The sequence below is a fragment of the Eschscholzia californica genome, unplaced genomic scaffold, assembly GCF_041429995.1.
Source record: "Eschscholzia californica isolate CP2 unplaced genomic scaffold, dmEscCali1.0.p SCAF_4, whole genome shotgun sequence".
In the NCBI taxonomy this organism is placed as follows: Eukaryota; Viridiplantae; Streptophyta; class Magnoliopsida; order Ranunculales; family Papaveraceae; genus Eschscholzia; species Eschscholzia californica.
Genome location: NW_028238461.1, coordinates 45,524,320 through 45,540,738, shown reverse-complemented (window position 1 = coordinate 45,540,738; position 16,419 = coordinate 45,524,320). Strand labels below are relative to the sequence as shown.

General features: G+C 37.6%; 3 protein-coding genes, 1 non-coding gene and 1 pseudogene across 6 annotated transcripts; 3 read left to right on the top strand and 2 right to left on the bottom strand.

Moving 5' to 3' along the window:
* Positions 1-3,428: 3,428 nt before the first annotated feature.
* On the top strand, positions 3,429-7,009 carry LOC147545130 (uncharacterized). 2 transcript variants are annotated; one of them, XM_086632861.1, is made up of 3 exons: positions 3,429-3,659; positions 4,763-5,968; positions 6,751-7,009. In XM_086632861.1, the coding sequence occupies exon 2, from the start codon at positions 4,769-4,771 to the stop codon at positions 5,960-5,962; it is 1,194 nt and encodes a 397-aa protein (XP_086488987.1). In that variant the 5' UTR covers positions 3,429-3,659; positions 4,763-4,768; the 3' UTR covers positions 5,963-5,968; positions 6,751-7,009. The 2 variants fall into 2 exon arrangements, with proteins under 2 accessions (XP_086488987.1, XP_086488986.1); XM_086632860.1 differs by lacking the exon at positions 3,429-3,659 and having other exon boundaries at positions 4,754-5,968.
* LOC147545129 (auxin-responsive protein SAUR21 pseudogene) lies at positions 4,600-7,849 on the bottom strand (annotated as a pseudogene). Its single transcript, XR_015223149.1, has one exon. The product of XR_015223149.1 is annotated as an auxin-responsive protein SAUR21 pseudogene (transcript).
* A 746-nt stretch (positions 7,850-8,595) lies between these two features.
* On the top strand, positions 8,596-8,874 carry LOC147545128 (auxin-induced protein 15A-like). Its single transcript, XM_086635799.1, has one exon. It carries the CDS (start codon positions 8,596-8,598, stop codon positions 8,872-8,874), a length of 279 nt encoding a protein of 92 aa, XP_086491925.1.
* Positions 8,875-11,113: 2,239 nt separating this feature from the next.
* On the top strand, positions 11,114-13,935 carry LOC147545127 (Pentatricopeptide repeat (PPR) superfamily protein). The gene has a single exon (XM_086632857.1). The coding sequence runs from the start codon at positions 11,794-11,796 to the stop codon at positions 13,885-13,887; it is 2,094 nt and encodes a 697-aa protein (XP_086488983.1). The 5' UTR covers positions 11,114-11,793; the 3' UTR covers positions 13,888-13,935.
* A 211-nt stretch (positions 13,936-14,146) lies between these two features.
* On the bottom strand, positions 14,147-14,220 carry TRNAE-UUC (transfer RNA glutamic acid (anticodon UUC)). The gene has a single exon. It is a non-coding gene; the product is annotated as a tRNA-Glu (tRNA).
* Between the last annotated feature and the right edge of the window lie 2,199 nt (positions 14,221-16,419).

Here is a 16,419-nt window from a genome sequence, read left to right as displayed (position 1 = left end):
AAAGTGGATGTTTAGATCAAACACTAATAGTGTTGTTCAAGTAGTTTTTAGGCTAACACTATACAAGTAGCAAATCTATCATACTATATAGTCGTATGCACAAAATGTTACACAAATGTCCAACACTTGATATCTTCGATCATATGATATGGTCTTATGCACAAAAAACTACAAAAAATATAGTGTATTTCTACCACAAACACAAAAAGTGTCTCGTACGTGGTTGTACTAAATATTCAGAAAGTATCTACGACCCAAACTGTATCTTGCGCCATTCAAGTTGTTCTTCCTCGTCTTCATGAAAAATATTTTTGTCATTGTGTCATTTTGTCCAAGAGCTTCAACTAGTTTCACAAGTACTGTAGCATTGATATGTGAAAGCTTACGTAGGCAGGGGCAGATCCATGGGGGTGCGAGGGGGTGCGCTCGCACCCCATGGATCCTGCCGAAAAATAATAATAATAGTAGTAAAAAAAATTTTGATATAGGTATATATAAATATATATATATATATATGTATCTAATGATGTACAATATTAACATGAAAAACAACTTGGTACAGTGGTTAGGGTGCGTGTTAGATTTTAGCTATGAGCCAGAGGTCGTGGGATTAAATCCCTCCATAAGCAATTTAATTTTTTTCTATAGATATATTTGTATATTACTATAAGTATTTTATGTTTGAATTCATTCGATCCAACTATCTTTATTGATATTCAATTTCAATAACTAAATGCTCGTTTCAAGAGTACTGAGTTGTTCTGTTGTATGGCATGTTTGAGTCCATCTAGAGGATTTGCCCTTTTCGACAAAATTAAGTTGATGCGTCTTGTTCAATTTTATCCGTCAAATTTCATTAGTTTTGACACTATGCTACTTAGTTTTCAGCTTGATAAGTACATTTACTGTATGAAGAAGAATGATGATTTCTGAAATTTGGATGGGATTGGAGCTCTTGCTAGAACATTGGTGGAAACTAAGAGAAGCATATCATTTAGTTATTTGCTTATCCCTTTAGCACTAATTTTGCCGGCTGCAACTGCCTATATTGAAAGAGTTTTTTTTAATAATCTAGTTAAAACACGTTTAAGAAACAAGATGAGTTATTCGTGGTTGAACAATAGTTAGTAGTCTTTATTGAAAAGAAATTTTTAGTAAAATTGACAATGAGTCGATTATCATAACATTTCAAAACATGAACTTTCGTAAAGGTTAATGCGCGCGTTTGTAATTGTTGATGTATTAATATACTTAATGAATACAAGTATTTTGTTAATTACTTTGTTTGCAAAAAACAAAAAATTAGGTATATAAATCTGTACCCCCTAAGTGAAAATTCTGGTCCGTCTCTATACGTAGGGATGTCAATAACTCCTCAGGATCAGGTTTCGTATACCTTTCAGATATATGGTGGGCAATGTTTTTTAAAGAAGTTGTCAATTCTGTCATCGATGACTCTTTTTCAACATTGTCTCGTCTATTTCTTTTTCTTTTTCTCCCCAACTTGAACTTGGGACGTAGGAAAATTAGAGTGAGGATTAGGAGAAGGTGTAGGTGAGTCACTCGCAACATCATCAATATCCACTTCTTTTATACTTGGGCTAGAAATAGGTGTATCTCCTTTGTTGCAACTGGTTTCTATCCATTATCTCTTTTGTTCCCACGGACAAGTTGCTCAAGTAGAAGAAAATCGATTTTGTAAGGGTGAATATAGCGATTTTGCCTTCCGACCTTGAATATTTTGTTGGTGAAGAAAATCGATCAGAAGAAAGGTGGAGAGAGATTTATCTAAGGGTGAATATATGGAGAGGAGATGTACAATTTAGGCGGGAGATTTAGGAGGGAGCCAAATTTTATAATGGATGACAGAGAGCTCAGAAATGAGTGAGTAAGAAACCACCTTTCTCACCTTTTGTATGATAAAAATTTTTAGATATTTTTCCTATTTTTTCTCATGGGAATTGGACTTTCACACTTTTTATGTCCAATCAAATGACAGAAAATTCATTTTCGTGAGAAAATCGAGTTTCTCATCTAGTTTTCCCGTGTATCTAAGGGTGGGATTTTGGCCCGGAACCCGCCCACGACCGTCCGCGTCCGACGGGTCCGTGACCGTCCGATGCCCGAATCGGTCTGTACCCGCCCGACCGAAAGATCTTAAGCGGACGAACGCGGGCAGAGGTCCTTACCCGGTGGTCCGACCGAGTCCGCCCGCTTACATCGTCCGCCCGACCGAACCCGTCCACATCCGTCCGTTTGTCCTACTCGTTATACCCGCCCGCCTATATGATTGATTTTAAGCCTTTAGATTTGTAGAGTTAGCTACAATCATTAGATTTCAAGAGTAAAAATAAATAACTCTAGAAATCACTTTTCTTAATCTTGTCTTCGTCTTTCTACTTCTCTAGTCTCTATCTCCTCTAAAATCTCAGTATCTCATCAATAACTCGAGAATCCACAATAAACCGATTGTAATCCATGGGAAGAAGCATAGAAACTGATCATAATCCATGAGAAATCTTAATGCTTATCTTGCGATTTTGAATTCATTTACTTTTTAGAATTGTAAAGTGGGAATTTTAGAAAGTTGTATTTAGCGACTAAACATTTTTAATTTCGAATAAAAGTTTCTTTATTTGTTCATAAGTGACCATTGTCCGCCCAACCGATACCCGGTTTGCCCGACTATCAAAACGGTCACGGACGGGCACTTTGTTGGAGAAAAATCCGAAATGTCCGTTCGTTTTGTCCGGATGTCCGAGTGGACACTTAGGACTGGTGTCTGTTCCGCCCGGACCGGTTGAATTAGTGTCCGTTTCCCACCCGTCCAGACCGATTCCCACCCCTACGTGTATCAAACGAACCCTTAGAGTAAAATGAATGGAAATGAAAAAATTGAAATCTTTGTTCTTTTTTAATTCACGTTGCGTTTCTTCCTTTGAATTCCTGACAAACAACCACCTACAAAAAAAAAACAATTCTATAGCTTTGCTTGATACTCCATCATTGAAGCACCAATGTCATTTTTTTTTTAATTGTTCAGCGTGTGCCTCGAACCCTTGACTTCTAGGTGGAAGATTATACCTCTTACCACTCCAACCAAGGGTTGTTGGCAGCACCAATGTCATTGTCCACCACTCTTTGATGTAATGGTTGGACATCCCTCTTAAGTCCGTGAGGTTGTCGGATCGAGTCTCGATGAAAGCAGTTTGCCTTCAAAATTTATCCCATGTAATTTAGACAATATATAAAGTAAATATTTTAATAAATTTATCGTGCTTTAGACCTCTTTCATTATGGTTCAAATTAGACGGTTATCGTGCACATCACGTCTTCATGATGTATCAATGTTGTGTAACAACTAACGTAGATAGTAGTCAATTTCTCAAACAAAAATACTCCCAAAGTTGAAGAAGAAAAAAGAAACACAAAATAGAATAAGAAAAAGAAAAAGTAAAAGAAAGAGGGTGTTCCGGAGAAAGCTTGGGCTGCCATATGGCAGCCGTCACCATCTTCCTTTCCACCCGTGGCACACTGTGGCAGCAAGAACAGGGGGTACTCCCTTTTTTATTTTTCGTGAGTGAGTGAAAAGGGAAAAGGGTGATTCATGTTGCGGTTCTAGCCCTTCAAGTTTTTACTAGTGCATTCAACTAGGTTTGGTAAGAATCTTGTTTCTCTCTCTGTCTCTCTCTCTAGATGTCCATGGTGGTTTGAGTTGAGCTAGTTTTAATAGAGTTCTCCATACTTGCATGTGCGGGGACTTGTGAATTAAGTAGGATATCTAAGGAGAATTAACAAGAGAAGGGAAATCAAAGCTATTATCAATCAATTCAAGTAAATTAGACAAATTTTGAGATAAATTTCAGGGTTAAAGTTGCTAGAGATTTAGGGATTTTCTGATTTTAGGTTTCATATGAGTGGGAAATGCATGTAGAATTAGGGTGTATGATTTATGTAACGGAAATAGTTGAACTTGTAGAAGAAAATGAGTTCAGATTTAACATTTTCGCAGAATTCATGCAGTCACAGTATACTGTTTCGTAACACGACGTAGAGGGCTCAAAAACTCTTCGAGTCTTTACAAACTTGTAGCTCATCGTCTTGAGTGGATTTCCAAATGGTACGATAATAGTCATTTAGAGTTCGGATGAGAAAGTTATGGCCGTTAGAGTGTGCAGCGTGCCATCGGAAAAACTAATGAATTTAGCGGAGACACTATAGTAACGAAATTTTTGGGGATGGAAAAATGTTCCCTAACGGCGTAAGCTATTGAACGGTTAATACTAAAAAGTGCACTTAATGCAAGGGTTAAAGAGAGAATGTTTTGTATATGTATAGGTATCGACTATGACAGGTTACAAATACGACCGGTTCAACTTCTAAAGGAGATGTTGCTGGATTTTCGACTCATCTTTAGATTACCGGGACGTGGTCGTGCTAGATAGAGCATGGAATGTTCCAAGTGGTACCAGAGCAGTTATTTCTGGTGACTGAGTCGTGTTTAGTGTAGAGCCTTGAGGGCTCTAGACCGGTGAAAGATAAAAATGACCAAGATAAAAATGACCAAGACAAGGTATCTAAAAACTTCAAGAATAAAAGTGACCAACATAAAAGTAATTGATTGTATATATGTGTGGGTGTGTGTGTAATGTGTATGTTTAATTTTATTGTTGATTTTTATCGATTTATTATGTGTTTCAAGTTATTTCTTCTTGGATTATGACGTAAAGGGTGGTAATAGTTGTTGCTTCTAATGTCGCAGAATACAATGCCGCCGAAGAACCGACCTGTGGCACCCCTTATGTCAAGATCAGTTGCGTCTCAGGCGTCATCACCAGCAGCCTCCGCATCAATGCCGTCGGGTACTCCATCACAGACTAGTGTGAGATTAGCCGCTCTCGAGACAATGATGGAAAATATTGCGAAACAAGTTGAGAGATTAGCAGAAGCAGCAATCCATGCTAATATAGCTGCCCCCACAGCACCACCTCCACCCGAAGTACAACCACAACCCAACGAACAGGTCAATATGCCAGTTCAAGTAGATGATGCCTTTGAGAAAGTCCTAAGTGCTTTCGATCGAAGGAACTTGAAAGAGTTTAATGGAAAGGGAAATATGGAGAACATGGAAGAATGGTTACTCGACATGGATAAAGCAATGAATATTATCAACTGTGATGAAGTACACAAGACCCGTTTGGCCGCCTATAAGTTGGCAGGACCAGCTTGGAATTGGTGGGAAGTAGAAAGAAGGAAGTTTGGCAGAGATCCAAAATGGGCTGAATTCAAAGAATTGTTCCTTAAGAAGTTTCTCTCTAGGGCGGAAAAGGCAGCGAAGGCATACGAGTTTAGAACGTTAGTGCAAGGAAGACAGAGTGTTAATGAGTACGAGTCCAAGTTCACAGACTTAGCTCGATATGCACCGTCACTGGTTACCGATGAGGAAGAGAAAGTTCGGAGGTTCATGGATGGGTTACACCCCTCAATACACAGAATGATGTTAGAGACCGAGGGATGTACTTTTGCAAAGGTTGTCATGAGAGCTCAGAATATAGAGAGAGGGTTGCAGATTGTTAGCAGGAAGGAAGATAGCATTGCTAGGAATAGAGATCAGGGTCAGTTTAAGAGAGCTAAAATTCGAGGTGGAGGATCGAGCAAGGGAAAAGACAATGACAACAAACTACAGCATCAGAATCTTCATGGAGGTCACAGAGAAGTCCCGAGCAGAGGCAGGCACCACAACAGAGGGAAACATCCCAACAGAGGCAAACACAACAAGGTCAAGTACGTCGATCCTTGCAACAAACAAGACAAACAGCTGGATAAGGTGGAATCACATGTTGGACATGTCAAGAGCTGGGTCCCAAAAGTCGAGATTTCCCTAGAAAAGGACAACAACAATTCATACACGCCAACGTTAATGCCACCTCAGTGGAAGAAGCTCACGGGTCGGTTGATGTAGTTAAAGGTACTATTTTATTTTGTAATGTTTGGTTGCATGTTTTAATTAATCCTGGTTCATCGGGAAGTTTTATTAAGAGGCGGGTAGTTCTCAATTTTAGGTATTCCAATTGAGTCAACCAACCAATTTCTCATAGTTAAGACTCAGTTAGGCATTCAAAGAGTCTCCTCTTGAGTATTGTCGAAGCTGTGCAGTTATAGTGGAAGATCGAGAAATTAGAATACTCCAGATAGTGTTAGATTTTACAAGAAAATAGTAAAAATTCATTCTTTTGATATGATAAATACTGTTGAAAAACCCCCACGAAGTAGTTTCATGCTAGGGTACCGATGAGAATACGTATTTCGTCCTTACATGGATACCGGAGGGAGTGAGGGACGGTCTGACTATTTAAATTCGGTGAGCTAAAACTTATCTAGTTAAGCTAGGTGTATATACTTATCATGAGGTTAGCTTGTCAATGACTGTCGAGTTACCTAGTGGGAGAGTGGCGTACCTACGTAGGGGTAAGATAATTTCTCGAGAGAATGTTAGTATCCTGGTTAGTGTTGGTATGGGATGATGCTAGCCGAGGTACTATAGAGTCCTATGGTAACTCTCCGTAGATTGAAAATCAACCATGGGGGCGCAGTTAAGTCTGCTATTGTATGTTCGTCCAGGATTGATATATTTATGTGTGTGCATGTGTTACTTTCAAAAAAGCTTTGGCATCGTTTTGCTTTAGACTCCTCGACCAACTTAACTCGTGTCGGTGAGTAACTGACCCCCTACCAATGTATTTGTTGCAGGTACTAGTGCTTCCCGCGGCGTGTGGCAGTGGTTGGGTTGTAGATACTATCTTGGTAATGGATTGCTAAAGAAAAGCTACACGTCGATTTAATTTTGCTCCTTTTGTTATCTTGACTACTTTAAGTTATATTTTGTATACTTCAAACTCAAACGATATATGTACATATAGGGTGTATATAGAATGGTGTGAACTTGTACAGGATGTGTAAATAGTTGTGGTAGTTTGAAGTTCGTTATGGTTTAATGGTGGGTTGCTTCCGCTTTGTGTATGTATAGATATGGGCTATGACAGGTTACAGGTACGACCGGTTAGACTTACAGTGGAAATGTTGTCGGAATTTCGACTTGTTTGTAGGTTGCGGGAACGTGGTTGTGATAAGTATGTGATGGCACGGGGTGTTACAAATGTTGCTAGACTAGTGGTTGTTAGCGGGAAAGTCTATGAAATGGAATTCAATTAAAGATGTGTGTTGTTGATATTCATACACTTGTACAAGATGAAAAAAAAAAACATTTGAAGTTTACTTTTTTGTTAAAGCTACAAACAACTAAAAATGTAATTAATAAAAAGATGAACTCAAATTCTTTGATTGGGGAAGAATCTTAGTCTATTTACTTATGCTTTACTCAACTCTTCAACAGGTTGCCTTATGGTTAGTCTTCTTGGTCAATGAATCTCTATTTCACAAACAATTGAATTGAGAAGTGAGATTGATGAAGTCGTCTTCGGTACATGGAATGGTAAGACCACCCATTGGATGTTCAAATCCAAACTCTTCCTCCGCTCGACTTAGTAGCTCTTGGAAAGACGGATGGTTCAAATATGATATTGGAACCACACACCTCTTCTTCACTTCCTGGCTCTCTCCAACGTACATACCGATATGACCTTTTGGGATGTCGATTAATGTTGTCGAGTCCACTTGTTGTTTACTAGCTATAAGAGATTTTACTCTGAGAAACTTGTTGGTTTGAACAATCCTTGGCAAATGGAAACCCATTTTTTTTAATGAATAACAATTGAAGATGTTAGAGATCTGAAAGAAAAGGATGATGTATAGTAGAAATGGAGACTTCACAACTGAGATGAGTTTTGAGGAAAAGGGTTACATGAATATTCTTTTATATCCATTCTGATCTAATATAGTAGAGCATAGCTAGACATGAGCTCACATGGGTTTTGTTTTTCAATGGATAGTTGTCGTGGCATGTCTTATCATAAACATGTTCAACTTTTTCGCGACTGATATAATGACTCTGTCCCAAAGCTACCAAACACGGGGATAAGTGCGAGAGTAACTACTAGCCCTACATAAAAGATACAGGCAGATTTTGGTTTGAGCTTTGAATCATAAATACTCTTTGGCCCTACTGTTTCCTCACCTGCTATACTCTGATGTGTTGAGGCAATCTGTGCAGTTAATGCAGCAGATTTACGACGGATTAGGAAATGAAAAACAAAGTCATGTGATCATTATTTATGTTGTTATATTATCTCCTTTCATTGTAGGGCATAATATAATGAAAAACAAACAAGTTCAAGCTTAATTATTGTTATTAGGTTGGGCCATATGTAGTTATATATCCCACTCAACTCATGGTAGGCCAAAATTTGTTTATTACAACTACACATGCCATGTGACTACAAATTGATATATGGTCCCTGAGGACAAAATTGACTACTACCCCAAACTTATCTTCTTTCTCTTCCATCATCCATTTCTCCTATATATACAAACATATTTTGAAGTACTTGGCATCCAACACAAAGTCTTCATATCTACAACTCAAAACCTTTGAGAGATTTTAAGCATTCTTCTTCTGTTTATTTTAGTTAAGTAATAATGGGTATCCGTCTGCCTTCAAAGTTACTTCGACGCTCTTCTTCATCCAAAGGATCAAATGATGTCATCCCAAAAGGATACTTCACAGTTTATGTTGGAGAAACCCAATTCAAGAAGAGATTTGTACTTCCAATTTCTCACTTGAATCATTCTTCATTCCAAGACCTACTAAGTCGAGCAGAGGAAGAATTTGGGTTTGATCATCCAACTGGTGGCCTTACAATTCCTTGCGACGAAGACACATTTGTTGATCTCATTTCTCGTTTAAATGGACTATGATTAGAGACGAAAGAGACACTAAAATCTCCCCAATTTTGTAATCTTAGACGCTGTAAATCTCGTGTAAATAGTTATTCTTCTTGTATGATATCATAGAGTTAAGTGAAAGGAAAAGAAAAAACATGATATTCATCAAATTCTTATAGCATCAACCCATTTTAGTTCTTCCTTCGCTTTTTCTCTCATATTTTGATGTTCAAATGCATAGTACTACTAAGGCAGTGCTTTATTTGGAAAAAGATCCAATAGAAGTTCAAAAAATCCAAATTAACCATCCGCAAAACCCTAAACGTTGAACGTCAAAAGTTCAAACCTTCCTCTCTGGAGTAAAGAGATGCACATGTTACCATCCAACTAAAACAGGCTCCGCAAGGGGTAGGAAAGGGCTTCAAAAGCCCTCTTTGCTTTTTTGCGGAATCATCCTGTTGTTCCTGTGCCCAGGCTTCGGATTAGTTTTTTCTTAAACGGTAAATGAATATACTGAAAGAATACATTATCATTTTTCTTTTTAAGGCATTGCTTAAAATTGTCATCTTCAAGCCTTGGCACATATAGTACCATTGAAGGTTTATTCGGACTCTTGTTCGCCTTTAATGATCCTTTCGGAGTGTCACAATTGGACTCTTCTTTCTCTAGCGTCCGCTATGGTAGTCCTAGTCCCTCACTTTCAATGACGGTGTTTGTTCCACTTTTCTTGACGCTTTTGTATAGTTATAAACATCGAAACTGAAATCACATATTCTGCGTTAGACTACTACGTACTTGACATTAATCGGAACAAGTTTTTGTTCGGTATAACAGAACAAAAGCAGATTGAATTGTTACAACAATTTGTTCTGTTTAGTTGGTCGCTTCCTATAACATAAAAACTGTCTGAGACTTAGACTGTGTGATATATGTTGTATATATTCATAAGTATATCGTGACGGGAGAAAATTCTTTCCAATTCTAAGAAAAAGTGGAATTCGGATACACCGATGTGATCGTTTTGGATGTCAATTAATGTTGTCGAATCCACTTGTTCTTAACTAGCTAATAAGAGATTTAACTCTAAGAAACTTGTTCTTGGCAAATGGAAACCCATTCAATTTTATATACATTTTAGCTAGAGGAGATGGAATTCAAAATGGTTGTTTTATATAATTAACCTTTTAGCTACCGGATATAGTGGCTCCGTTTAGAAGCTACTGGACTACAGGACAAGACAAGTACGACCTTGACTACGAGCCCTACGTTATCTGTGGTAATTGGTCACGATTGTAGGTAGGTAAGTCGAGCTTCATTTTCAATCATCAAGACTCTTTGGCCTCACTATACTGATGTCTTAATGAAATATATATATATATATATATATATCTGTTAGGGAGTGAGATGGATTTGGAAATCAAAGACAAGCCATGTGAGCACTTAATGCACTATGTTGTTGTATTTCTCCACTAAAGGTAGGGCAGAAGTGAGTACAAACAAGTTTCAGCTCAATGTTAGGTTATTAGGTTGGGCCTTATGTTGTTATATATCTTAAGTGATGGTAGGGCACTATCTGTTTATTACAACTATATATGCCTACTCACTAGCTTGAATAGAACTAATGTCTGATGTGAGAAAGGAAACAATGCCATGTGATTACCTCATAAGCTTTTGACCCACCCTGCCTAGACAAATGCTTCTTCTCCACTCTTCTTTCTCACACCATTCATCTCTCCTATATATACACACACATAGAAGTATTTGACATCCAACACAAAGTCTTCATATCTGCAGCTCAACTCATTTGAGAAACTTTAGTCATTCTTTTGCCTATTCTTCTTCTTCTATCCTAATTAATTGATAATGGGTTTCCGTCTACCTTCAAAGATACTTCGACGCTCTCTTTCATCGAAAGGATCAAATGATGTCCCAAAAGGATATTTCACCGTTTATGTAGGAGAAACTCAATACAAGAAGAGATTTCTGGTTCCAATATCTCACTTGAACCACTCTTTATTCCAAGACCTACTAAGTCGAGCGGAGGAAGAATTTGGGTTTGATCATCCCACAGGCGGCCTTACAATTCCTTGCGATGAAGACACATTTGTTGACCTCATCTCTCGTTTAAATGGTGCATGACTAAAGACACGAAGAGTCTCCTCAGTTTTGTAAAGTTAGACATTGTAAATCTGTATAAATATCTTTACTTTTTTGTATGAAATCATAGAGTTAAATGGAAGAAATAGAAATCACAACTACATAAATTGTCTATCAAAATCTTATCTTTTTTTCTTCCTCAAAGCCTACTGCGACAATATATCCAGAGATGGTTTTAAGCCACTTATGATAACACATTTTTTTATAGCTTCGTTTATGCGGACGCCTTTTATGACTAAACTCGGATCGCTACGGTTTTTTTTTTATATTTCTACAATTCGAAGTCCCATTTTTTCACACAAATGATTAGTCAATATCCCTCCTAGATCCTATGATGTGATGACTTGTTGAAAGTGCATTTACTATGGGTCAATATCTAAAACTAGGAGTGACTCGAGAAATCATTTATAGACAATGGTTTTCCATTGCTGCCATGACCATGAGCGCAACTGTGGAGCCAAAATTTCGGTCCAACTAGTTTAGGTTACATTTGTGTAGTTGTATAAAGTGTCGTAGTCAATGTAATGAGTGTATTATGTATTATCTGTTTAGGTAGTTCGTAAAGACAGACTAGTAAGATTTTAGTGAGTTACATGTTTGAAATGGCCGCTGATTTGAGAAAATAAGAAAAGTATTGAAAATCATCGTGTCATTATTTGCCGGCCGACGAAGGATTTCATCTGTTGGGAGTACAGCAACTCTATTTCCCGTCCATTCACATAAAGAACTAATGGCAGCCCAACCCAGCTAAGAACATTCATCCCAGACCAAAATTTGGATTCATATTTCCATCTAATGCTGTCTTATGAAAAACTAATCCAAAAATGCACCTCAACCACCTCCCTCAAGAAAGCTCGTCAACTTCACGCCCTCCTCTTAACTTCCATAACCATCACTTCACAAACACCTTTCCTCAACAACAACCTAATCTCCATGTACTCAAAATCTGGTTCTCTCATTGACTCCCAACTTGTGTTTGACAAAATGCCTCAAAGAAATGGTGTTTCTTTCAATGCCATCATTAAAGCTCACTCTCGTATACCAAGTCAAGCTTTTTATGCCTTTCATATACTCTCAGAAATGAGAGTTCAGGGTTTTGTGCCTAATAATCCAACCTTTTCGAGCTTACTCCTAGCATCTTCTTTTCTTGAAGATGAACCTATTGGAACTGCATTGCATTGTCAAGTGTTTAAATTCGGGTACGAGGGTGATCTTCGAATTCAGACTTCACTACTTGGGATGTACTCGAATTGTGGGAACTTTAAATCAGCTACCCGGGTTTTTAATAATATGGGGGATAAAGATGACATTGCTTGGAACTCCATGATCTTATCGAATCTGAAAAATGGTAAGATCGAGCGAAGTTTACAGCTACTTGACAGTATGATGAGAACAGGTTCAATGCCTACAAATTTTACTTATTCAATGCTATTGAATGCTTGTAGCAAATTGGGAGATCATATTAATGGAAAAATTATCCATGGGCAAGTAGTTAAATGTGATTTACCATCTGATATACCTTTGCAGAATGCTGTATTAGATATGTATTGCCGTTTCGGAGATACTGAAACTGCACTTTATGTTTTTCGAGCAATGGAGAACAAGGATTTAGTTTCATGGAATGCGATGATATCTGGGTTCTCAGAGAATGGTGATTTCTATAAGGCTATGTATTTGTTCATCCAACTTTGTCGTACATCTAACTATAAGGCAGACGAGTATACTTTTGCTGCTATCATCTCGGGAACTGGAGATTTACCAGCTTATGATTATGGTAAACCTCTTCATGCTCAGGCTAAGAAACTAGGATTTCATAGTAGTATTTATGTAGGAAGTACATTAATTTATATGTATTTCAAGAACGAAGATACAGATTCTGCTCGAAAGCTTTTCAGTTTAATTCGAGAAAAGGATGTTATTATGTGGACTGAAATGATCTCCGGTCATTCAAGACTGGGCGATGGCGAGAATGCAATTAAGTACTTCAACAAAATGCAAGAGGAAGGTCACAAACTTGATAGATTTTCTCTAAGTAATGTTTTGAGTTCATGTGCAGATCTTGCAGCTCTTAAACAAGGTGAAATGATACATGCCCAGGTTGTAAAAACAGGGCTCGAAGTCGATATTTTTGTATGCGGATCTCTTGTTGATATGTATGCAAAAAACGGTGATCTTAATGCTGCCGAGTTAGTATTCTCTCAAATTTCAGAACCCGATTTAAAATGCTGGAATTCAATGCTTGGAGGATATACAAACCATGGGAAAGCACACGAAGCTATTCAAATTTATGATGAAATGTTAAAACAAGGTCTGAAACCAGATCAAGTTACCTTTCTCTCACTAATCTCTGCTTGTAGTCATGGTGGCATGGTCGAAGCAGGAAGGTTCTTTTGGGATAACATGAAAAAAATCGGGTTGGTTCCTGGGTTTAAGCATTATTCATGTATGGTAAGTCTATTATGTCGATCTGGTTTGTTATTTGAAGCAGAGGAATTGATCGAAGAAGCACCTTTTGGCGAAAGAAAATCGGAGTTATGGAGAATTCTGCTGAGTTCATGTGTTGTTTACAGAAACATCGAACTTGGGGTTCGAGTTGCGGATGAAGTTTTGAGATGGAAAGAAGAAGATTCTGCAACTTTGATATTACTTTCGAATCTTTATGCAGATGCAAAAAGATGGGATGAGGTTGCAGAAATAAGAAGAAATATTAAAGGAATGAAGTTGGATAAAGATCCTGGGCTAAGTTGGATTGAGATTATGGACAAGATTCATGTTTTTAGTTCTGATGATCAATTGCACCTTCATGTTGAAGAAGTTAAAGATGGACTAATAACACTGATAGATAACATGAAAAAATGGGAACTAGACGAGATTTTATGTGAATATTAACCCAAGATGATGCTCGTCTTTATTATTCTGAAATCTAACTTGGGTTCTTCCGAGTCGAGACTTCTTTTGTCCTTTGTTTCTGATTTGACCCTATCTTTAGAGAAGTAAAACATAAAATTGAATTAAAAATGTATGGATCGGCTTCTCAAAAGCTGCATAAATTGCCCTAAAAATATATGAAACATCTGCTTAAGAATCTATTCAGCAGTGCGTAATCAAGGTTATACTTAAAAGTCTAACCAGGAGAAAAAAAAAAATGTTCCATTGCCGGGATTTGAACCCGGGTCGCCTGGGTGAAAGCCAGGTATCCTAACCGGGCTGGACTACAATGGATTTGTGACAATTTGATGAATTAAAAATACTAATAAGATATAATTTCTAATTCCTATGTTTTCACTCATTTATACAAAACGATACAAATCAATTACCGAGTAATTTTTTCAAAATGGGTTTTTACGGCTCCCCTCCCCGACCCCACATAACCCTCAACAGATATCTAAAGTAGTTTTTGCTTCTCCTGCGAAGGGTATTCCCTTCGTCGGATTCCCTTTTTTTTTCTAATAAAGGTTGTTTGTTTGTTGGTTTTTTAGGGTCTGTTTTGTTGATCTTTAGGATACTTTGTTGTCTTCTTTTCGTATTCAAGATCGAGTGTTTGCACATGGAAAATCATTGGGAGTTTCTTATACAACTCTCTCCACCAATGCACCGGAACCAGTTATAGCCCAAAATTCATCCCACGAAGTTTCAATCCGTAAACTATAAACATTGTGGTTTTGGTTCTCTTCATGACATATTGCAGTAGAAGACTCAAGTTGCTGCAATTAATGGAAGAAACCACCGACAATGCTAGAAAAGAACTCATAATTAGCAAGGAACAACCACAATACAAAGAAGAGTTCATACTTTTCCATTCAGGGAGGCGGGGACTCGATTTACACGCCGACGGTTGATGGCTGACGACGACGATTGACGGCGAGAAGAAAAGAAGGTGGAAAAAGCAGCGGTTAGAAAACCACCCATAGGTGGCGCGCGGTGACTGAACCAGAAAAGCATCCCACTAGTTGGACCAGGCAGCTCCAGAGGCACCCCAAGAGGACATAACTTGACTTGTTTGTCTGTATTGGTTGTCTTCGTATTTCAACTTTATGATGTAATTCTCATTAGCCTTTTGGCCTTTAAATGAAGTTTGATTCCAAAAAAAATTTACCGAGTACCATTTGACCGGTTCTTCTATATCTAACTTTTCTTTTCTTTTTTTTGAATATTGACTAATGGTCATTACAAAGGCATTGATACCGCGAAACGATGTCATAAGCACGATAACTGTTGAAATACTACTGGCCTAATGCCTGACGAATTAAATGGCCTAAAGTCTAATGAATTAAATGACCTAAAGCCTACATAAACTACTTTATTTGTACTCAAGTTCAATATTCTTGGATTTGGACATCCAGGTGGATCGAACCTGGGACCTCTACATTGCAGAGTATATCTAACTAAGTAGTAAGGCCTTGCAACAAAAAAAACTAAGTAGTAACGCCCCAATGTCAAGAGATAAACGTCCCCTGTCACCATATATGAAGTGCCGCTTAGCCTTCAGTTACCACGATCCTTCTACACTAGTAACTTTCGTATCGAACTCTTCAAATGTATACGTCATACTTAGATAAAGTGCCATTTGCAAACGGATCATCCACCTTCGACATACTAACTAATGCATATATATAAGCACTTATATACCAACTTAGAATACACTTTATAAACAAAATATCTAATAGTTTTACATAGAGATTTGATATGGGGAAGAAATTTATACTTCATAACATGATAAACTGTAATGAAAGCATGAAAAATGCATCAATTAGTTGGGAAATTAGGTTTAGGAAGATAATTTCTTATGTGGGCCCCTACCCCTCATCTTTATAACCATCATCATTATGATTATCAATGCTATGGGCCACAGTCAGGTGGATCTTGGAGCGTGCTTGGTCAACAAAACAGAAAAAAGGAAGGCATGGCTTTTTCTCATCAATGAAAATAATTCAAAACCACTTCATGAATTTCCTTTCTTTACTACTCCTTTTACTTTATTTTCGATCATAGAATGTCAACACACAAATATCATACAAAGCTATGAACCACGGCTAGTCATATGATACCAGTAATTGTTTATGTACAAAAATGTAGTTGTAGTTTTGAATATGATTTGCTCTTCCATAAGGAAATTAGTAATCCTCCACTAAACTATGTGAACCACTTATAAGAATATTAGTCCGAATTTCAGACCAACTTCATAAGATGCCGTCAGGCGTCAACCAAAAAAAAAACGAAAAAGAAAACATCGGACTCTAATTTTGTATGAGCCCACTTTGTTGGCCTAAGTCGGGTCATAATTTACTATTGTAACCTCCACCCAACTCTTTGAATTGCAAAATCGGCTTTACCAACAGAACACTTGTACTTTGAACCGAGCTAGTAATTTTTTTGTGAAATAACCCTAAATAATCTAACAAACACTGATAGGAAGACTGA